Source organism: Pocillopora damicornis, chromosome 8 (genome assembly GCF_964200805.1).
Source record: "Pocillopora damicornis chromosome 8, jaPocDami1.2, whole genome shotgun sequence".
NCBI classification, from domain to species: domain Eukaryota; kingdom Metazoa; phylum Cnidaria; class Anthozoa; order Scleractinia; family Pocilloporidae; genus Pocillopora; species Pocillopora damicornis.
The window spans coordinates 18,347,863-18,364,038 of record NC_142677.1 but is presented as its reverse complement, the minus strand read 5'-3'; the positions used below and the strand labels follow the sequence as shown (position 1 = coordinate 18,364,038).

The 16,176-nt window shown below is 40.8% G+C and overlaps 1 protein-coding gene across 1 annotated transcript in view; it reads left to right on the top strand.

Annotated features, from left to right (window-relative positions):
• Positions 1–16,176, top strand: part of LOC113671870 (bromodomain and WD repeat-containing protein 1-like) — a 24,825-nt gene extending 8,649 nt beyond the window's left edge. Inside the window, exons 19-44 of the mRNA XM_089213885.1 lie at positions 514–580; positions 1,194–1,261; positions 1,483–1,611; positions 2,195–2,272; positions 2,732–2,951; positions 3,775–3,991; positions 4,343–4,439; positions 4,994–5,229; positions 5,356–5,433; positions 5,892–6,027; positions 6,256–6,375; positions 7,090–7,197; positions 7,517–7,589; positions 7,972–8,023; positions 8,153–8,235; positions 9,176–9,287; positions 9,680–9,741; positions 9,981–10,284; positions 11,054–11,179; positions 11,587–11,650; positions 12,175–12,228; positions 12,421–12,456; positions 12,592–12,654; positions 13,140–13,235; positions 13,497–13,649; positions 14,079–16,176. Coding sequence (XP_089070011.1) covers positions 514–580; positions 1,194–1,261; positions 1,483–1,611; positions 2,195–2,272; positions 2,732–2,951; positions 3,775–3,991; positions 4,343–4,439; positions 4,994–5,229; positions 5,356–5,433; positions 5,892–6,027; positions 6,256–6,375; positions 7,090–7,197; positions 7,517–7,589; positions 7,972–8,023; positions 8,153–8,235; positions 9,176–9,287; positions 9,680–9,741; positions 9,981–10,284; positions 11,054–11,179; positions 11,587–11,650; positions 12,175–12,228; positions 12,421–12,456; positions 12,592–12,654; positions 13,140–13,235; positions 13,497–13,649; positions 14,079–15,251 — 4,005 coding nt within the window. The 3' untranslated portion in view covers positions 15,252–16,176. The remainder of the gene's footprint in view (positions 1–513; positions 581–1,193; positions 1,262–1,482; positions 1,612–2,194; positions 2,273–2,731; positions 2,952–3,774; positions 3,992–4,342; positions 4,440–4,993; positions 5,230–5,355; positions 5,434–5,891; positions 6,028–6,255; positions 6,376–7,089; positions 7,198–7,516; positions 7,590–7,971; positions 8,024–8,152; positions 8,236–9,175; positions 9,288–9,679; positions 9,742–9,980; positions 10,285–11,053; positions 11,180–11,586; positions 11,651–12,174; positions 12,229–12,420; positions 12,457–12,591; positions 12,655–13,139; positions 13,236–13,496; positions 13,650–14,078) is intronic.

The following is a 16,176-nucleotide window of genomic DNA, read 5'->3' as shown; positions in this document are numbered from 1 at the left end:
ATGAAAAAAATTTGGTTGTCAAGAGAAAACATTGCAATTTATTAAATGACTACTGCACACCAAATAGAAACAAAAAATGTCACCTAAATTTTCCCCACTCCTAATGAGAGGCTTTGTACCTCATGTTGGTAGTAGCACCCAACTACATGTAGTGTCTTGGAGTCAGGGGTTCAAGTCCTGTTGAAAGCATAGCTATTTTTTTAAGGTTTCTTTTCTGTAATTGCTGAAATTGTGGCTCACTTGTGAAGAGCATTACTTTACTTGAAAATGTTTCTAGTTGCCCAAATGGTTGTAGCCCAGTGCATCAAATATTATTCCAACTGTAGTTTAACTGTCCTCTTTGTGTTGGAGCCCACCTTTCTTATGTATACTTTCCCTGTTCATGAAAACATTTCCTCTGGGAAAAAAAGTTGTGCATTAATACTTTCCGTTCCTTACATGTTCATGCTAGGTAAAATTTAGGTTCATTTTGGGTGTGAATTACACTGAATGATATCAAATTTACTTCTTCAGGGACATCAAGATGAAGTGTTTGTCTTAGAGGCTCATCCAACAGACCCCCATGTTCTTCTAAGTGCAGGTGAAACATGCTAAACTGAAGTCAAAATAAGGGCTGATAAACTTGGTTGAAGCATGAAAATAGTAGTTCATTAAAGAAAAAAAAAGAAAAGATTCTCACTATCATGCCAAATCATTTTAAGTGATTAAACATTGATTGCATTGGCTGGGGAGTGGGGATGGCATAATGGTGAGAGTGCTCACCTTCCACTGCTGTGGACTGGGTTCAATTACCCACCTGTCATAAGCAGGGTGAGTTTGTTGTTGGTTCTCGTCCTTTCACAGAGGGCTTTTCTCCTCCTTCCACAAAAACCTTCATTCCAAATTTCATTATGACCTGGAAACAGTACTCGAGAAGAGCCACCTCGGGGAGTGTCCATTGCAAACTTCCCACGATTCTGACTTTTGCTTAATTTCTGTTGTCAGTTTGATCTTCCCTAAATTATGATGGAATTACTTTAAGACACTGAAACTGGCTAGCTATGTGGAGAGTGAAGCACACATTGAGGACAAGCATTTTGATGGAGTTCACATCTCTCAACTTCTTTCATTTTTCTTGGCTCCTGGAATCTGTCTTGATACCATACTCAACAGTTCCTTTTTAATGGCTTGGGCCCAATTTTTGTTTTTGGCAGGTCATGATGGATATGTTATTTTGTGGGATCTCCGAACTGGCGTTAAAATCACGAGTTTCTATAATTCAGTGAGTACACTCATGCTTTGAGCAAGCCTCTGACTCCCAAGATCTGATGAGTAGGTCTTCTAGTTGCAATCTTTGTGATGAATTTGGTGTTATATGATCACAATAGAATCTTCCAGCTGAAATACTACTGTATCTCTTCTCTTTACCTATTTGCCTAATGTTGAATTAATTTTTCAAAAATTCAAAATGTTGATTAACAACCTCGTGCTCTTTCCTTTCAGCTTGAAGGTCAAGGCCACGGGGCTGTGTTCGATTGTAAGTTTTCACCGGATGGCCTCAAATTCGCCTCAACAGACAGTCACGGCCATCTGTGTATCTTTGGTTATGGTTCAAGTGATCGTTACAGCCAGGTAATTCAGTGACACATTTTATAACACTCTCTTATCTACTACGTATTCCACGTTACCTTTTATCCTATTATTTTCATGGAGTGGTTTTCGATTAAGAGTCACAAGACCGAGAGAGAAAAGTCATCAAACGGCCATCAGAACCAGGGAAAATGTCACGGCTCAAAATAGCAACAAACATACAGCTGGAAGCGCGGGAAAACGCGAGTGAACAAATTGTAATCGAGTTGAGTTTTACATTTGATTAGCCGAAAAGTTGGGCGAGACATCTAGATACAGCGCAGTGAAATAAAAGCAAATCAAGCCCGAATTACTTTCGACACTGAATCAAAAACTTCTCTAAAGAAAGATGTTGATATTTGTCTTGAACGTGGGACAGCTCATGGACAGCTCACATGTGAGCTCTCTGGGAGTTGCATTCAGTGGTCCTGCGCCGCCACATCTTGCAGTCTGCTCTTTTCCAGCTTTGGGTAAACTTTTCGCCCCGAGCTTACTTCGCAGCTTGACTTGTAGGCAATCCGGGTGACTTTGATCTCAGATAAAAACTGAGCATTTTCATTTACATATTTCGGTTGTCTCATTGTAGGTTCCTAGTGAACAGTTTTTCCACACGGATTACAGACCACTTATAAGAGATTCCAACAACTACGTTCTTGATGAACAGGTACGCACTTGCCCTTCGCCAAACGTGATTAATTAGAGCACATTCCACAGGAGAGGAGGAGTTTTGGGAGAATGTTCTTAGAATGTAAAGAGCATTTTAAAATTAGATTTATGCCATTGAAACTTTTCACTATTCCTTTCACCTTCCATCCAAAAATCGGGTAAAATTTACCTTATGAAAAACGTGTGTATGTACACATGAGAAATCTTCAGGGCCGATGGTTTGGGCCATACACCATTGTCTCTCTCCACCAAAAGGTATTATCGGCAACCACTTTTTTAGAAGTGAACCTGACAAGATTCTAGGCGGTGAAAGAATACTTGCAATGGACCTGCCAACTCATTCAGGAGAAGCACTACTGTAGTAATACTCCTTCTTGCCGCAAGAGAATGGAAAATAAATGCTGTAGTTATGCAAGTAGGTACCTTAACCCTGACTATGCACGTATTTGTTTTGCAGACCCAGACGGACCCACATCTCATGCCTCCTCCATTTCTGGTCGATGTAGACGGCAATCCTCATCCACTGCACTTTCAGCGTCTGGTGCCAGGTCACGGAAGCAATGTCCGCGACCCACCCAGGCCTGCCCTTCAACCCCCTCCCACACCAAGGGAAGATCTTCCTCCCCTACTGGCAGAGATCGAAGCTGCTGAGGCGCAGGAAAGGCAAATGTTTCCAGGTTTGTTAAACTGGTTTATTTATTTATTTATTTATTTATATATATATATATATATATATATATATATATATATATATTCCTTCGCGTAATTTGATCGTGTTACCTTAAACAAATCTAACGCAATCTCTTGATATAAATGATCAAGAATATTAAGTAAATGAACGCTGGAAACGGTCCAGTCCCCCTGAGACTATATGTAGGTTCGGTTTCCGCCGTTCTCTCCAGTGTAGTCATCGATCTGCCCGATCCAAAGATCGCTGGCTCATTTCCGGAATTGCGGCCCGATATTGAAGCTACTCTTAAAGTCCGCTATAACCAACGGGACGCACCGATTGAAAGCTCTAACCCCTTTAACCGCGAAAAGTGATCAACTTGTGACTTCTCCAAACAATGTAAATATGTTATCCAGTAAGAAGGTGATGAGAACGCACTTATTTATCAGGGGGACTGTGTTTTCTTTACATATCACCAAATTCTCCCTCCTTACTTATGAGAGGATGCGTTTAACCTGAGGGGAGAATGACTGATCAGATCTTGGGAGTCAAAGTTTATTTGTAAAAAGTAAAGTTTGTCTTAACCTTTCCACCCTAACATCAGCATTTGTATTTTCCGTACCGTTCTCCATACATTTCTTAAAGTGCTGACAAGGAGAATTTGTTTAACAATCAAGAGCTTCTTTAGTCGGTGATCATTTCCTTTTTCTCGTGACCCTGATGTGTGTTTCAGGGGTGATATTGTAAGGAGAAATTAGATGCTAGTCACTCCTTGGGGACAAAAGATTAATGGGCTTTGTTAAACTTGGTCTTTCTCCTGCGTTTTACAGCAGGTCTTCATTCCCCTCCACCTCATGGTCAGGGAGCAGTACCTCCCCTCCAGAGCCCCGGAGGAAGCCGTAACTATGGCATGCGTCAGATGGGTGACGTGGAAGGAGTTCGGCTGGTTCACGGTAACGTGCCTGTGATTCAGGACGTGTCTGAGTCTGACACTGCAGCGTGGAGAAATAGACGAATTGTGCCTGATAGCAAGCCAAGCATCGCTAAGTAAGTGTTTACAACACATTTTAATCGAGTGTCGTAAAGCCATAACCTTAAGTAAAAATAATGATTTTCATTGGCTGAATGGCTAATCAGGACTAAAGAAAATGCCAAGAGGCGCCAATCCAAACTTAAGGCAAAACTCAAGTCGCGTTTGGTTGAACATAGTTTTGAATCTGATTGATCGAAAAGGTGGCGTGAGCCTTTTTGGACCAGTTATTAACGTGGGAAAGCAACAAGATTTCGCATCACCTTCGAAACTCGACACTGGGTAGAAAGTTGTTCTTAAATGGTTAATTTTTCCTTCATATTCTGAGACAAAAATAGACTCAATCTTAAATGTGTTTGTACTTGTAGGAGTGATGTGGAGAGACGGCTGTTACTCGGAAGAGAAGAAATGTTGAACTATCTTAGAGAGAAAAAAAGACGAGCCTTGCCCTCGACATCCAAAAGAGTAAGTACTCTGTTGATTGAGCCCCCTAAGGGTAAGATGCTGAAGACATTTGGAGATCGGTCTTTTCAGGCAGCAGCACCATACTTATGGAACAGACTTCCTCATGAAATTAGAATGATTAAGTGTTTGGATAAATTTAAAAAAGCTATTAAAACGTTTCTGTTTAATGAAGCTTTTTGTAATCATTAACTCAGATATATTACATTAAAATAATTTATTCTTATATATTTTTAGCTACCATTACTATTGTAAATTTTATTTAGATATATAAGGTTTTTAATTTTTATTCAGTGTAAAGCACTATTGATCTGTACATGTAAATAGGGCTATACAACTAATAAATTATTATTATTATTATTATTATTACTTATTGAAGTGAAGACTAGAAAGTATTTGTATGGCAGTCTTGAGTAACAGTGTGTTGCTATATTTTAAGTCTGAAAGGTATATCTAGTAGTTTAACAGCCCTTGTTTGGTATGGAGTCTTTTAACGTCGGGTAAATGGTTTTCGATTATTTAGTACTGAATATTTTTGTCTCTCGTTCAATTCAAAGGTGACGGTTCATGTACCAGAACCACGAGTTGCCGAAGAAAGACCTCAGCAGGCTGCTCGTCGCACCTCAAATCGGCGGAATGTTGGACAGAGCTCTCGTGGGACAAGGAGACAAACTTACTCCACCAGAGCTACTGCCTCTATGGACGTAGAGGAATCAGCTGAAGAGGAGGCAGCAGCAACGCCTAGCGATACTGAAGAAGAAGACGAGGAAGATGAATGGTCTGAGAGTAGTAGGTATGTGGGAACACGGTTCTGGCTATATCGTTGTGTAGGGTATGCGTGACAGAGAAGTTACTTGACGGCATAGGTCGGGTGTGTGACTTTAGTAATTTTTCACTGACTGTTTACTCTTATCAACAGTGAATCAAGTGAGTACTCGGATTGGACGGAAGAAGTTGGACTTAGAACACAGCAACAGACTGAGAACCGCCGTCCAAGGTGAATACAATTTTTTTTTTGAACACGTAATTATTAGAATCTTCTTTTGTCATAAAGTGTCTATTTTTTTCCATTATCTTCTTGGGGTCAGCGGTGACTATGCACGGTCGAGCAGGCGAAGAAGAGAACCTCTGCAGTCTTCCTCCACAAAGAGAAAGACCTCAAATCTTTTTTCCAAATCTTTTTTTGGATTGATTGTCTGAAAGGTGCTACATCACGGTCTCTGCATCTTCGAAAATTTGCTGAGCCTTTTTTTTTTAGTTCGTCAAAGGCAATTCGCGTCAATCCTTTATCGTTAGTCAGTCTCGTTCCGTTTTGTTTACTCATAACTTTTTATGTTTTCTACCCTGACAAACGATTATTTCAAGATTCAGTACTAAAAAAAAATCTAACTTATGCTAGGATGATTTCAGATATGGTGAATTATCTCTTGTGATATGTGCTTATTCATTCTCAAGGCGGGTGTGTAGAGTACTGAGTACATCAGAGGAGGAAGGGACCGAAGCGACTCAGCCAGGTCCCAGCTCCCCTCAGCGGCAACCCAAGGTTAAAAAAGAAAGTAAAAAAGCCAAGAAACCTGCTAAGAAAAAGAGAGTAAGTAAAGGTTTTATATGACCTGCGTTTGGTATTCATCTGTGCAATGATGGTGTATTAATTTTGTTTTTTGTGATCTGGCTTGAATTGTTCTTGAGTGTTGTTTCTCTATTACAGAATGAAGTGTTATCAGGTTTGTTGGAAAAAAATACAAACAACGTGTGCAACGAGGTTGTCAGAAAAACAGAGAAATGTGATGTAATTCATTCGTGTTTTGTTTGTTTTCAGCCGGCCAAAAAACCTAAAGTAGACGAAGTTCAGGAGTTACTCAGCTTATATCAGCCACCAGACTGGCTGATCTGCACAGTCACGCGCATCTCACCATACGTACCTCAGATTGGTGACGAGGTAAAGGAGATTGTCTTTGTTTATCTGTTGAAAAAGTTTTTGTCCTAATAGGTGTTTTCTCACGAGTAGTCTACTTCTGGCTTTCATTAGTTTCTTTTCTTTGTTTCTAACTTTTTCTTGATTCTCGCGTAATGAACTATAGACTTAGATACTGGCGTTCAGAAAGTTAGAGAGTTTTTATGGTGCGCAAAATCGTTGGAACCCTTATGTTCCCTCGATTGCCTTTGCGCAACCCAAAATTCACAAATCGGTGGTGGTTGTCTGACGGATAAGTGAGCCGAAGTACAAATGTTTATCTAGGGTACTTAAACGCAAGTGTAAATAAAGCGGGTCTTTTTTCTTTGGTGCTTGAGAAAAGTTTTATATCAAAGTTTACTTCAAAATGCCAAAACATAGGTTGTTGAACTGATTAAATACATAATACTCACGCGTGCCGCCTTCCGACACTCGCGCAGATGCACGCTAGTGCCTAATGTTCACGACCCTCTTCCTTGCGCAGAAATTATCATTCATTGTGCGCGCAGATTCCTATTACTTCCATTCTCATCACTAGCATTAAACGCGTGCCTGCGCAACACTCGCATGCCTTTGTCTGCCGAGCGCTTTCTACGCATACGAAACGAACTGTTGGTGTGTTCTTGATGTTTTAAAATTCACTTAAGAATCATCTTATTTTTCCAGCTGTGAACGACCTGGTTTCATCTCTATTTTCAGGTGTATTATTTCCGTCAAGGCCATGAACTGTACGTAAAGGAAGTGATTGCGCTGAAAAGTTACGAAATCAATCCAAAGAAGCAGTGTTTCTATAAACTGAGATTGAAGGTAGGCTACCTTAGCCTTCTTTATCACGTTCAAAGGGGGTAAGTTTCTAAAGAAACCGTGGTGCTGCGTTGGTGGGAGAGAATAACAGGGTAATTTAGTTTTATCAACTGAGTTGGTATCTTAGATTAGCCACCGTAAAGAGTTTCAAAGCTGACGTTTCGAGCGTTAGTCCTTCGTCAGAGCGATCGGAGGAACTGTGGAGTGGGTGTGTGTTTATATGCAGAAAATGAAGTTACGCTATTGTTGGGAAGATGGTGATGACGAAGTTTAGTTTCGATATTCTTGTCTTCACTATAATTTTTTGTCTTTTTTTTTGTAGGCTGAAGAGCTGTGTCGCATTGTAAGTCTGCATTACTCAGCTGGTCCACCAACTCTTTGCTGCTTAAAACTAGGTAACCTCTCTGCTCTTGATTTTGCTCCAAATGCATTCCTTCTAAATTAGCTGTTCGAACACGTGCTAGTTTACCTTTGGAAACGCACTTATTAACAAAAATTCTTCGTCAAACTGAATATACTGTATCTTGAATTTCTTATTTACCTATTTACGATGTCCCTGACAAGTGTCCTCATCAAGTCCTCTAAACTAGGAATTTTCGTCCATGACAACTCTTTCGTGGAGACTTTTCTTCGGGTTTGGACCAGGAGGTGTGTCGAGGAAAAATTTTTTTCATAACTTTCCATCAAATGTCTTGAGAATATCACGGCTTCGGTTGCCTAGACAAGAAATATTGATAAAGTTCACCTAAAGAATTTCCTGCTTACTTTTAATCGCAGCTCTAATAAATCCAGAGACAGGCAACAGCACAGGAGCAACGTTCACTGTCAAGTAAGAGAATACTGCCTATTGATTGGTTTATTATTCCGTACTCAAAATGTTAAATACATTCTTTGCGAACGCATGATTGGTGCTGGGTTCCTTTGCTAAAGTATTCATTGATTTCACTTCTTTTGCCAGATATCACGACGTCCCAGATGTGTTAGACTTCCTTGTATTGCGGCAAGCTTATGACGCGTCCATAAACCAAAACTGGAGACCTGGTATGTTAAGTCAGTTTAACTGTAGGCGATGAAGGCTTTCCTCCAATTTATCAAGTACGGTCTGACGCGACCATCTCCTAGCTGTGGATTTGTGTCGTTGTATTGATATAATCTTACACCAACACCTCAAACTTGCGTTACCCCGGTATGACTATCCACTTTTAGTGGCCCTTTGCAACCTTATTCTTGACAAAATCATGGAGAATTCCACCTTTTTCCGAGAACAATTTCGGAAAATTATCTCTATCTTGTCCTCACTCTCGCCACAGTCAGACCCGGAAGGGAATCATGCAACTGTACAATGATCATTCTAAGCCATGATATTCATAAAAGTCGATCTCTTTTCCTGCAAATTAAATCCTCTCTCAGACCAAATTTCTCTGAGCTTCATACCACATTATAGAGTAGAGTGTTTGTAAACCTCAGCCTACAGAGTGGGCAATTTTACGACAGAAATAAACCCCAACGCGTTGAACCTGTTCAACTAGTTTTAACGTGTGTTGGTGTTGGTGTTTCTCTAACCAGTACGTGTTAGTGCTCGGGACTCTGAGAAGCTCTCTGAGCGGATTTTGTACTGTACCTTGCCCTCTTACAAGCAAGATTACGGCAGGGTCACGCCATGTTGTTGTGTGTCTCTTCCTGAGGGCTTGCAAGATTAATCTCAAAAGCATTTGTTTGAGACCTTTCTCCTTTCTTAGAGAGTGGAGTTAGGTTATAGGACAATGCTACATTCTATTTACGAAGAAATCTTTACTGATTTTTTTTTTTTTTTTAACTTGTGCGATGGACTTCGCCGAAAAGGGGGAGCCGCTCTTTGCCTAATATTAACCTAAGATAAGAGTGATGGTCTCCTAAACTTCTCTCTTATACTTTAGCAGATAAATCAAACAAAAATTTGGATGTATCTTCAATTTTTTTTCGGTATTTCATCTTGTTTTAGGCAATCGCTTTCGCAGTGTCATTGACGAGACGTGGTGGGCGGGCGAGATCACGGATAGAAGTCCTTTCCAAACCGACTTTCCTGACTCTCACTTTCAGTGCTTCACTGTCAGGTGAGAAGAATGACCATACAGTAATTTTTTCTTGATATAGCTTTTTTGGGGAAACAAATAGCAACAGAGAAAGGTAAACGCTTATCTTCAGAGTCCTAGAAAAGAACTGTTGCACTGAGACTGATTCACTTGATTTTACAGTCTCGTGTACTGTTGTGTTCAGAGATGTTTTAATTATATCAGGAAAGTCCCTTTCACGGAGGCCGCTACAGTCAGAAACAGTAACTGACCAACTGTGTTAGTTGGAGCACAATGTCCCTGAAATCAGATCCGCTGATTTACCCCACGCTTTTACTTGACTCCAGCGAGTGGATATTAATTTGTGTACTAACTGACGATTAAGTGATGACTAATATTAAATGACTAATACTATGACCTATGGAATTTTTCAGATGGGACACAGGAGAGGTCGAGCGAATGAGCCCCTGGGACCTTCAGCCTGTCACTGAACATGGTATGTACTCAATGATGTACCTTGTCACGGCAGGCCGACCTAACTCTTCGCTCGGTCAGCATCAATTTTCACCCTAAGCTTGAGAGATTCACGGGGAGATCCAAATGTCTTGCTCGTGAATCCCTTTCATTTTCTCTAAAATTTTGAATATCAAAACAAAATGGAAGCAAGTTTTCTTCAACGCGTTGAAAAAAAGTTCACGTCTTCTCTCAATTTTTTTGTATTTTTATTTCCTTCAGATCCTGGCAACCCAGATCTTTCCGCCGACGCTTCAGGAGCAGCAACTAGTAACATACCGCTGACCGATGACGATCGACTGTCACTGGCGTATGACCCGGATGAAGAGTCCGAATGGCTTGGTGAGGGACGGGAGACCATGTCTCAGAGATTAGTAACAGGTCTGGAAGCGCTGAGTCAGCTGAATTTTGCGGGGCCGTTCGTATACCCGGTGGACGTGCAACAATACCCGGATTACTGGTCTGTAGTGCCTTACCCTACCGACTTGAACACCATTCGGGAGAAGCTCTTGAACAAGTATTACAGGTGAGTCTTGAAGTGTTGTTTTCAATTTTTTTGAGATTAGAATATAACTTTCCCTGCAAATTCAATTTATTCTCCAACAGCAGGTGATGAGGAGAGACAAACTAATCAGCTCTATTATCAGCGTTATTTTGATACGACTCCATATTCTCTTAACTAATAAACAACGAAATATAGGACAGCTATTAGAGAGAACTACCTATTCGCTATCAGGTGTTTTAGGGTTAAGAATTACGAAAGAGGACTTACAAAGATTTTCCGTAGACAAGTTAGAGGGTAGAACTTTTTCGAATGGCAGGTGTAGCACTATCTCTGTGAAACTTGTTCAAAACCAAACGTGGAAAATGGCTGAAGATTAATAAAGGCGCGCATGATGTATACATTTGCAGAGTAAAATTTTCGTATTTTTACACTTATCACGTTAGACTTTCATTCTCTCCGCTCCACTTTGGGTGTCAAAAAGTCAGCGAGTGTAAAGCGGAAGGTTTCATTATTTGATTCAATACCACTTTCTGAACAACTGCGTACCGACCCCTCCCCTAACCCAACATTAACCCTTACTTGTTATCAATTGACTGTAGTCGGTTTAAGGGAAGGATTGGTGTGCAGTTTCTTTGATACTGGCATTGATCCCATTCTAGTCTATAGTCAGATTATTCCTCAGTACGAGAGAAGAATTACGACAAAATCTCGCTGATCGAGCTGTCATTTTAACAACAGCGTGGTTTGATGAAGTATGCATATTTATTTATATATTTATTTACCTTTTAAGGCGAGTTACTGCTCTTCTTTGGGAAGTAAAACAACTGGAAAGAAATGCTCGTCTTTACAACGAGGAAGAAAGTCAGATTGTTAGAAATTCTATGAAACTCGTGTCTGTGTTGAATGCGTTTATTAGGTGAGTATGGCTTAAATTTCTGCCTCGTTTGGATTTTTATTCAGTTTTGCTATCCGATTTACTCCGAGTATCACCCACCACTGTTTCTAAAAACGACGTAATATTCAAAAGCTTTTTACAAAGAGGTGTACCACCCTTAACGGCTTCTAGTAAGTCAACAACCTCAAAAGTAAGAATAACAGAAACAACAACATCAGCGGTTAATTTAAGTTAATGTTAAAACTCTTACCTCTTTTACTGGCCATATCAATAAAATGCCTCAAAGCGTTCTTAAGTAAAAACTTAAGCCACTCTTTATTTACGTTTGCATATACTTTTCTTTGAAATCGAAAGAACTACTCAAAAACATAGTTCAGGTCCCAGGATAAGCCTTAAAATAAAGTTGTTGTCGTGTTTTAACATGATAGGGACTCCACGTGTAACGATATACTTTCACTGTGTGAAGACGAAGAAGGAATCGAGGACGTTGAGGTTTGAGATTCGTTTTAAATTTTGACGGTTTTCCAGGTTTGATCCAACAGCTGCTGCATTGAGAGCATTAAACATTTCCTTGCTCTCAAGTTACTTCTCTTCTTAGTGAAACGATATTGTACTTAAGACTAAGTTGCAAAAGACTAATTATTGTAACCTTTGATTAGCTTCTCTTTCCTAGAGTGTTCTCTAAAGCTGATATATGAATGCCACCATACGATACCTTTAACAGGGCAAGTTAAAGCAATTCTCATTTCAGAGTGGAAAGTAATCTGGGAATACTTTTAATTTTGCTTTACTTCGCCCTGTGCTTGACCTTAGCAACTAGTACCACACACTGAACTAAGAAGTTGTAAATTGAAATAATGCCGTACCTTGGCCCCTCGCGTTTTCTTGCGCTTCAGTTCAGCGAGTCGATTCTGGTGGCATTTTTTTTTCTCGACTTTATTACTTAGGGTTTGGTAGCAACACTCAGTAGAAGAGTGCTCTAAAATTTAAGCCCCCACCTATGTTTGCTTCTGCAGGTTCAGGTTGAAAATATGTCCGAAGAGTCAGCAGGAGAGGGAGAAACGTCACAGGTACTGAATACGACCACTGAGCTTACTTTAGCCTGAAGGGCAGGCTTGTTAGTGGGGTATACGAACTTAATTATTGTTATTCGCCCGATCGCGATGTTTTATCGAGCCGTAATATATAACTCGACTGTTCCCCCTGGTTTTCAATTCCCCAAGTCTAACTGCTGTACATTTTTTGTTGTACCTCTTCCTAAGGATTCTACTGTGCCAGGTTCTCGGAAAAGAAAACGAGTGAGTGCAACTTTCTAATAGTTTTTGAGGTTGTAGACTAAGCGTTATAGCATCAAGCGCTCGCTTAGAGTGCGTGTAATCACTATGGAAAGGGAGATGATTGTTTTTTAATCAGAAAACCTTCTTTTTCTTCAGGAATCATCCAGTTCCGAAAGTCACAACAAACATATTAAGAGAGAGCAGGCCCCTCCTGTTGAGGTAAGCTTGTCTTTACCGTTGCTTTACGAGCAGTTATGCATGGCTCACATTTCCTTCTTTCCTTATGATTTGTTCTTCCTTGACTTTTCATTCGTTGCATATAAAATGGCGCAATATGTCCGCACAAACGAGCTCGCGTAAAACATTTTGCTTATGTAAAAGTATTGTTACTGCAGAGTAAGGCCATATTTTTGTGCAACTCTTCCCGGGGGCTCCAAGGTTACCCTGGTAGACTTTTGCTTCAGCTGAGTCTTTGATACTACGCATGAAAACACTTCAGTGAACGGATTTCGTTTTTGTGGGGTGGCTACTCCAAAGCTGGGAAACTCCGTCTGCACTGTGCTGGTGTCAACACTGATGTGGACCTACAAAAACTGTGTGCGAACGGCGACCTGTTTTTGTTGTTGTTTTTGTTTGGTTTGTTGTGTTTTCTCGATTGTCTGAGAGCTTTTCAGTGACTAATTATATATTCTCTCTGACTCCAGCCGTGGATGCAGTCTGCTCATGAGCTGTTAGACTTCTTGGTGTCTCGTGAAGATGCCACGCCCTTCCGACACCCTGTAGATCTGAATGATTTCCCGGTGAGTTTACTTGTGAACCGAGGGTGTTTAATCGTAAAAAAGGACTCAAAAAAAGAAGAGGTAGTGAAACAGGAAGGAACTCGCCTTAAACTGATTTTGTGTGTTCATGTTTGTGTGTGTGGTCAAACGAATGTTTTACACTATTTTAACCGTTTTAACGACAAGAACACTTCATTGAAATTAAATTAGCCCTGGTTTCTCGTTCAACCCTAAGCAATACCAGCCTAACTTAAAACCGTTAATATTTACTTTTTGTGTTAGGACTACACCGAGGTAGTGGCCGAACCGATGGATTTCAGCACCGTTTATCGCCGATTGGAAGACAACTTGTATAGCGACCCGGAGACTTTCGTCCGAGATGTGCGCTTGATTTTCTCGAATTCAAGAGCATACAACACCATGCCGCGTTCACGGGTAAAGCGATATTATCTGACTTGTGTGAAAAATTGGTAACGCTTGTGGCGCGAATAAAATTAGTACTGACAACTTTTGATACTCGGGGTGCAGCATAGATAAGGAACATGCCATCAGTCTGATAAATTTTGTTTTTTTGTTTTTTGTTTTTTGTTTTTTGTTTTTTTACCCCTTATTCGCCCAACAAACAAAGAGGAAGAGAAGATGACCGACCCAGAAAGCGACGTTATTCGCAGAATTAAGGTTCTTTGCCCCATCGTTTGGTAAAATATTTCTCTGTTGGCAAACTTCACTTGAGACGTATAATCATTTATAGGTTTCCACGACGTTGGTTTCATATCAAGTTAGCAACCGTACGATGGTACATCTCTCATTTGATTGATATTGTAAGGAAAAGGTACATAATAATCTGCGTATTTATTCTCTCAGATCTATGGAATGACTATTCGTCTGGCCGCCATGTTTGAGGATCGTGTGGACAGCGTATTGAGAGACTGGTACGAGGCTGCGTCAGGTGGTGCCCGACGCACCAGGTTACGGACCATGCGGTTGCTAGAATCACAAGCACCAAACACCAATAGTGTGTCACGACATCGTACATCCCATTCGGGACACCAGGCTGCCTCCAATGCAGCACATTACTCAGGCGTTAATTCCGGCGTAGATTCTCTTAGCGCACGAGAGAGCAGAACTCGTTCAATAGGCATGCGTGCCTCTTCTACGTCAGATTCAGAACACAGAAACGGTTTCGGTCACGCCGTTACTTCGAGGACAGAAACCCGAACAAGCTCTCGGGTCAGCTCCCAATCCCGTATTGAACGGGATAACGATAGCGTTTTTGATGATACAGGAAGTGGTAGACAGACTAGATCAACAAGGTCAAGTGCACGGCGCGAGCTTGTTATGCGTTTCTCTGCTTCAAGGATACAACAGAATAGACAGGAGGAAAGTGTTTCGAATGGGCCGCCGGCGAGTAGGTATTCAACGCGCAGAAGTACGTCCTTAGCGCGGGGTTCTTCTAGTGTAAACGGAGAAGAGAGTGACGACGAAGGAGAAGAAGAAGATGGAGACGAAGAGGAAGAGGGTAGCGATGAAGAAGAAGAAGAAGAACAAGGTGAAGGAAGCGATGAAGAAAGAGGAGATGAAGAACAAGACGAGGAAGAAGAAGAAGAGGAGGAGGACGACGATGACGATGAAGAGGAAGATGATGAAGATGAAGATGAAGAAGGAGAAGAAGACAGTGACGACAGCGCTGTGCAGTCACGACAGCAAACTCGTCGAAAGGCAGCTCGACCTACTCACCGGCCCACTGTGACAATGCGGCCAAATTCAAAGCGCTCTGCTAAGACTGGTGCGTCTCACTCAGACAAACGAAAATCGAATGCGAGTTCTTCTCGAAGGACTAGCGACGCGTCGCAAAGAAATGAAACTCCTGCGCCTTCGCGACGAAGTTTACGGAGAAATTCGTCTGCGCGTCGCGTGCATTACAACGAAAATGACTCGGACAGCGGAAGTGATTCGCCTGGAAACGAAATTATTGGAGTTTCCAGTCGTGGTAGGGTGAGGAAACCAGCTATAAGAATGCAGGATTATGTTGAGTAAGCGATCCTTCAATTTACAATTGGAGTCCGAACGTCGCCTGGTGTGGGGCTTGAAGGTTATGTCCACAGAATTTACTTGGAAGGCGAGCAGAAGGAGTTGAAAATATGGTTCTTTATCCGCGAGTATCATAAAAAGAGGACGGTATAGGAGGTTGTAGGTTGATTTAACAACCACTTGCAGTAAAAAAAAAATTCAAAGATCGCCATTCCCATTCGCATTTTGATCCGAGTGAAAGGGATTGAACGGATAAGTGATTCACTGAATTACCATGGTACAGTAAGAGGAAATTTTCTTCTTTCTTGTTCTGTCAGTCACGCAAAGGTACTAAGTGATTTGAGGCAACAAATGGAATAAATAACGCGAACTAATATTGAAAGTTACTATTCTTTTTGCAAATGGAGGAAATATTGAACCAGTGAACGTTTTGTAATTTTTTGTATCCATAAGTGCTTCGTCACAATCCGATTTAAAAAAGCTACGTTTCTCTGTGACGGCTAGAATTTTAATTAGGTCTTTTCCTCAACATACAGGCATCTGAAAGCTTTATTACTTGGACTTTGCAATGCTCTCAAATCTGTGTACGTGATCCAAACTTGTTCATGATATTTCTCTATCCTTGTGTTTATAGTGCTAAAGGGAATACTTGAATGTTATATAATACTGGTATTATATATTCGTCATCCATTCGTTATGTACCGGAATTTTTCGCGTTTCTTGTGCGCATATGCATTAGAGAATAAGACATTCTTCTTTTTTCTTTGTTACTTTCGCGCTTTTCATATATTATTAGTTTTCGCGCTTTTGTAAGAGACCCCGGCTTGCGACGAACTTTATATGAATTACTGCTTGCAGCGACTGTTGCTCTGCATTAACAGCCATTTTGGTTGCATTTATTAATGAAATAAACGTAATTCTACAATGCTTA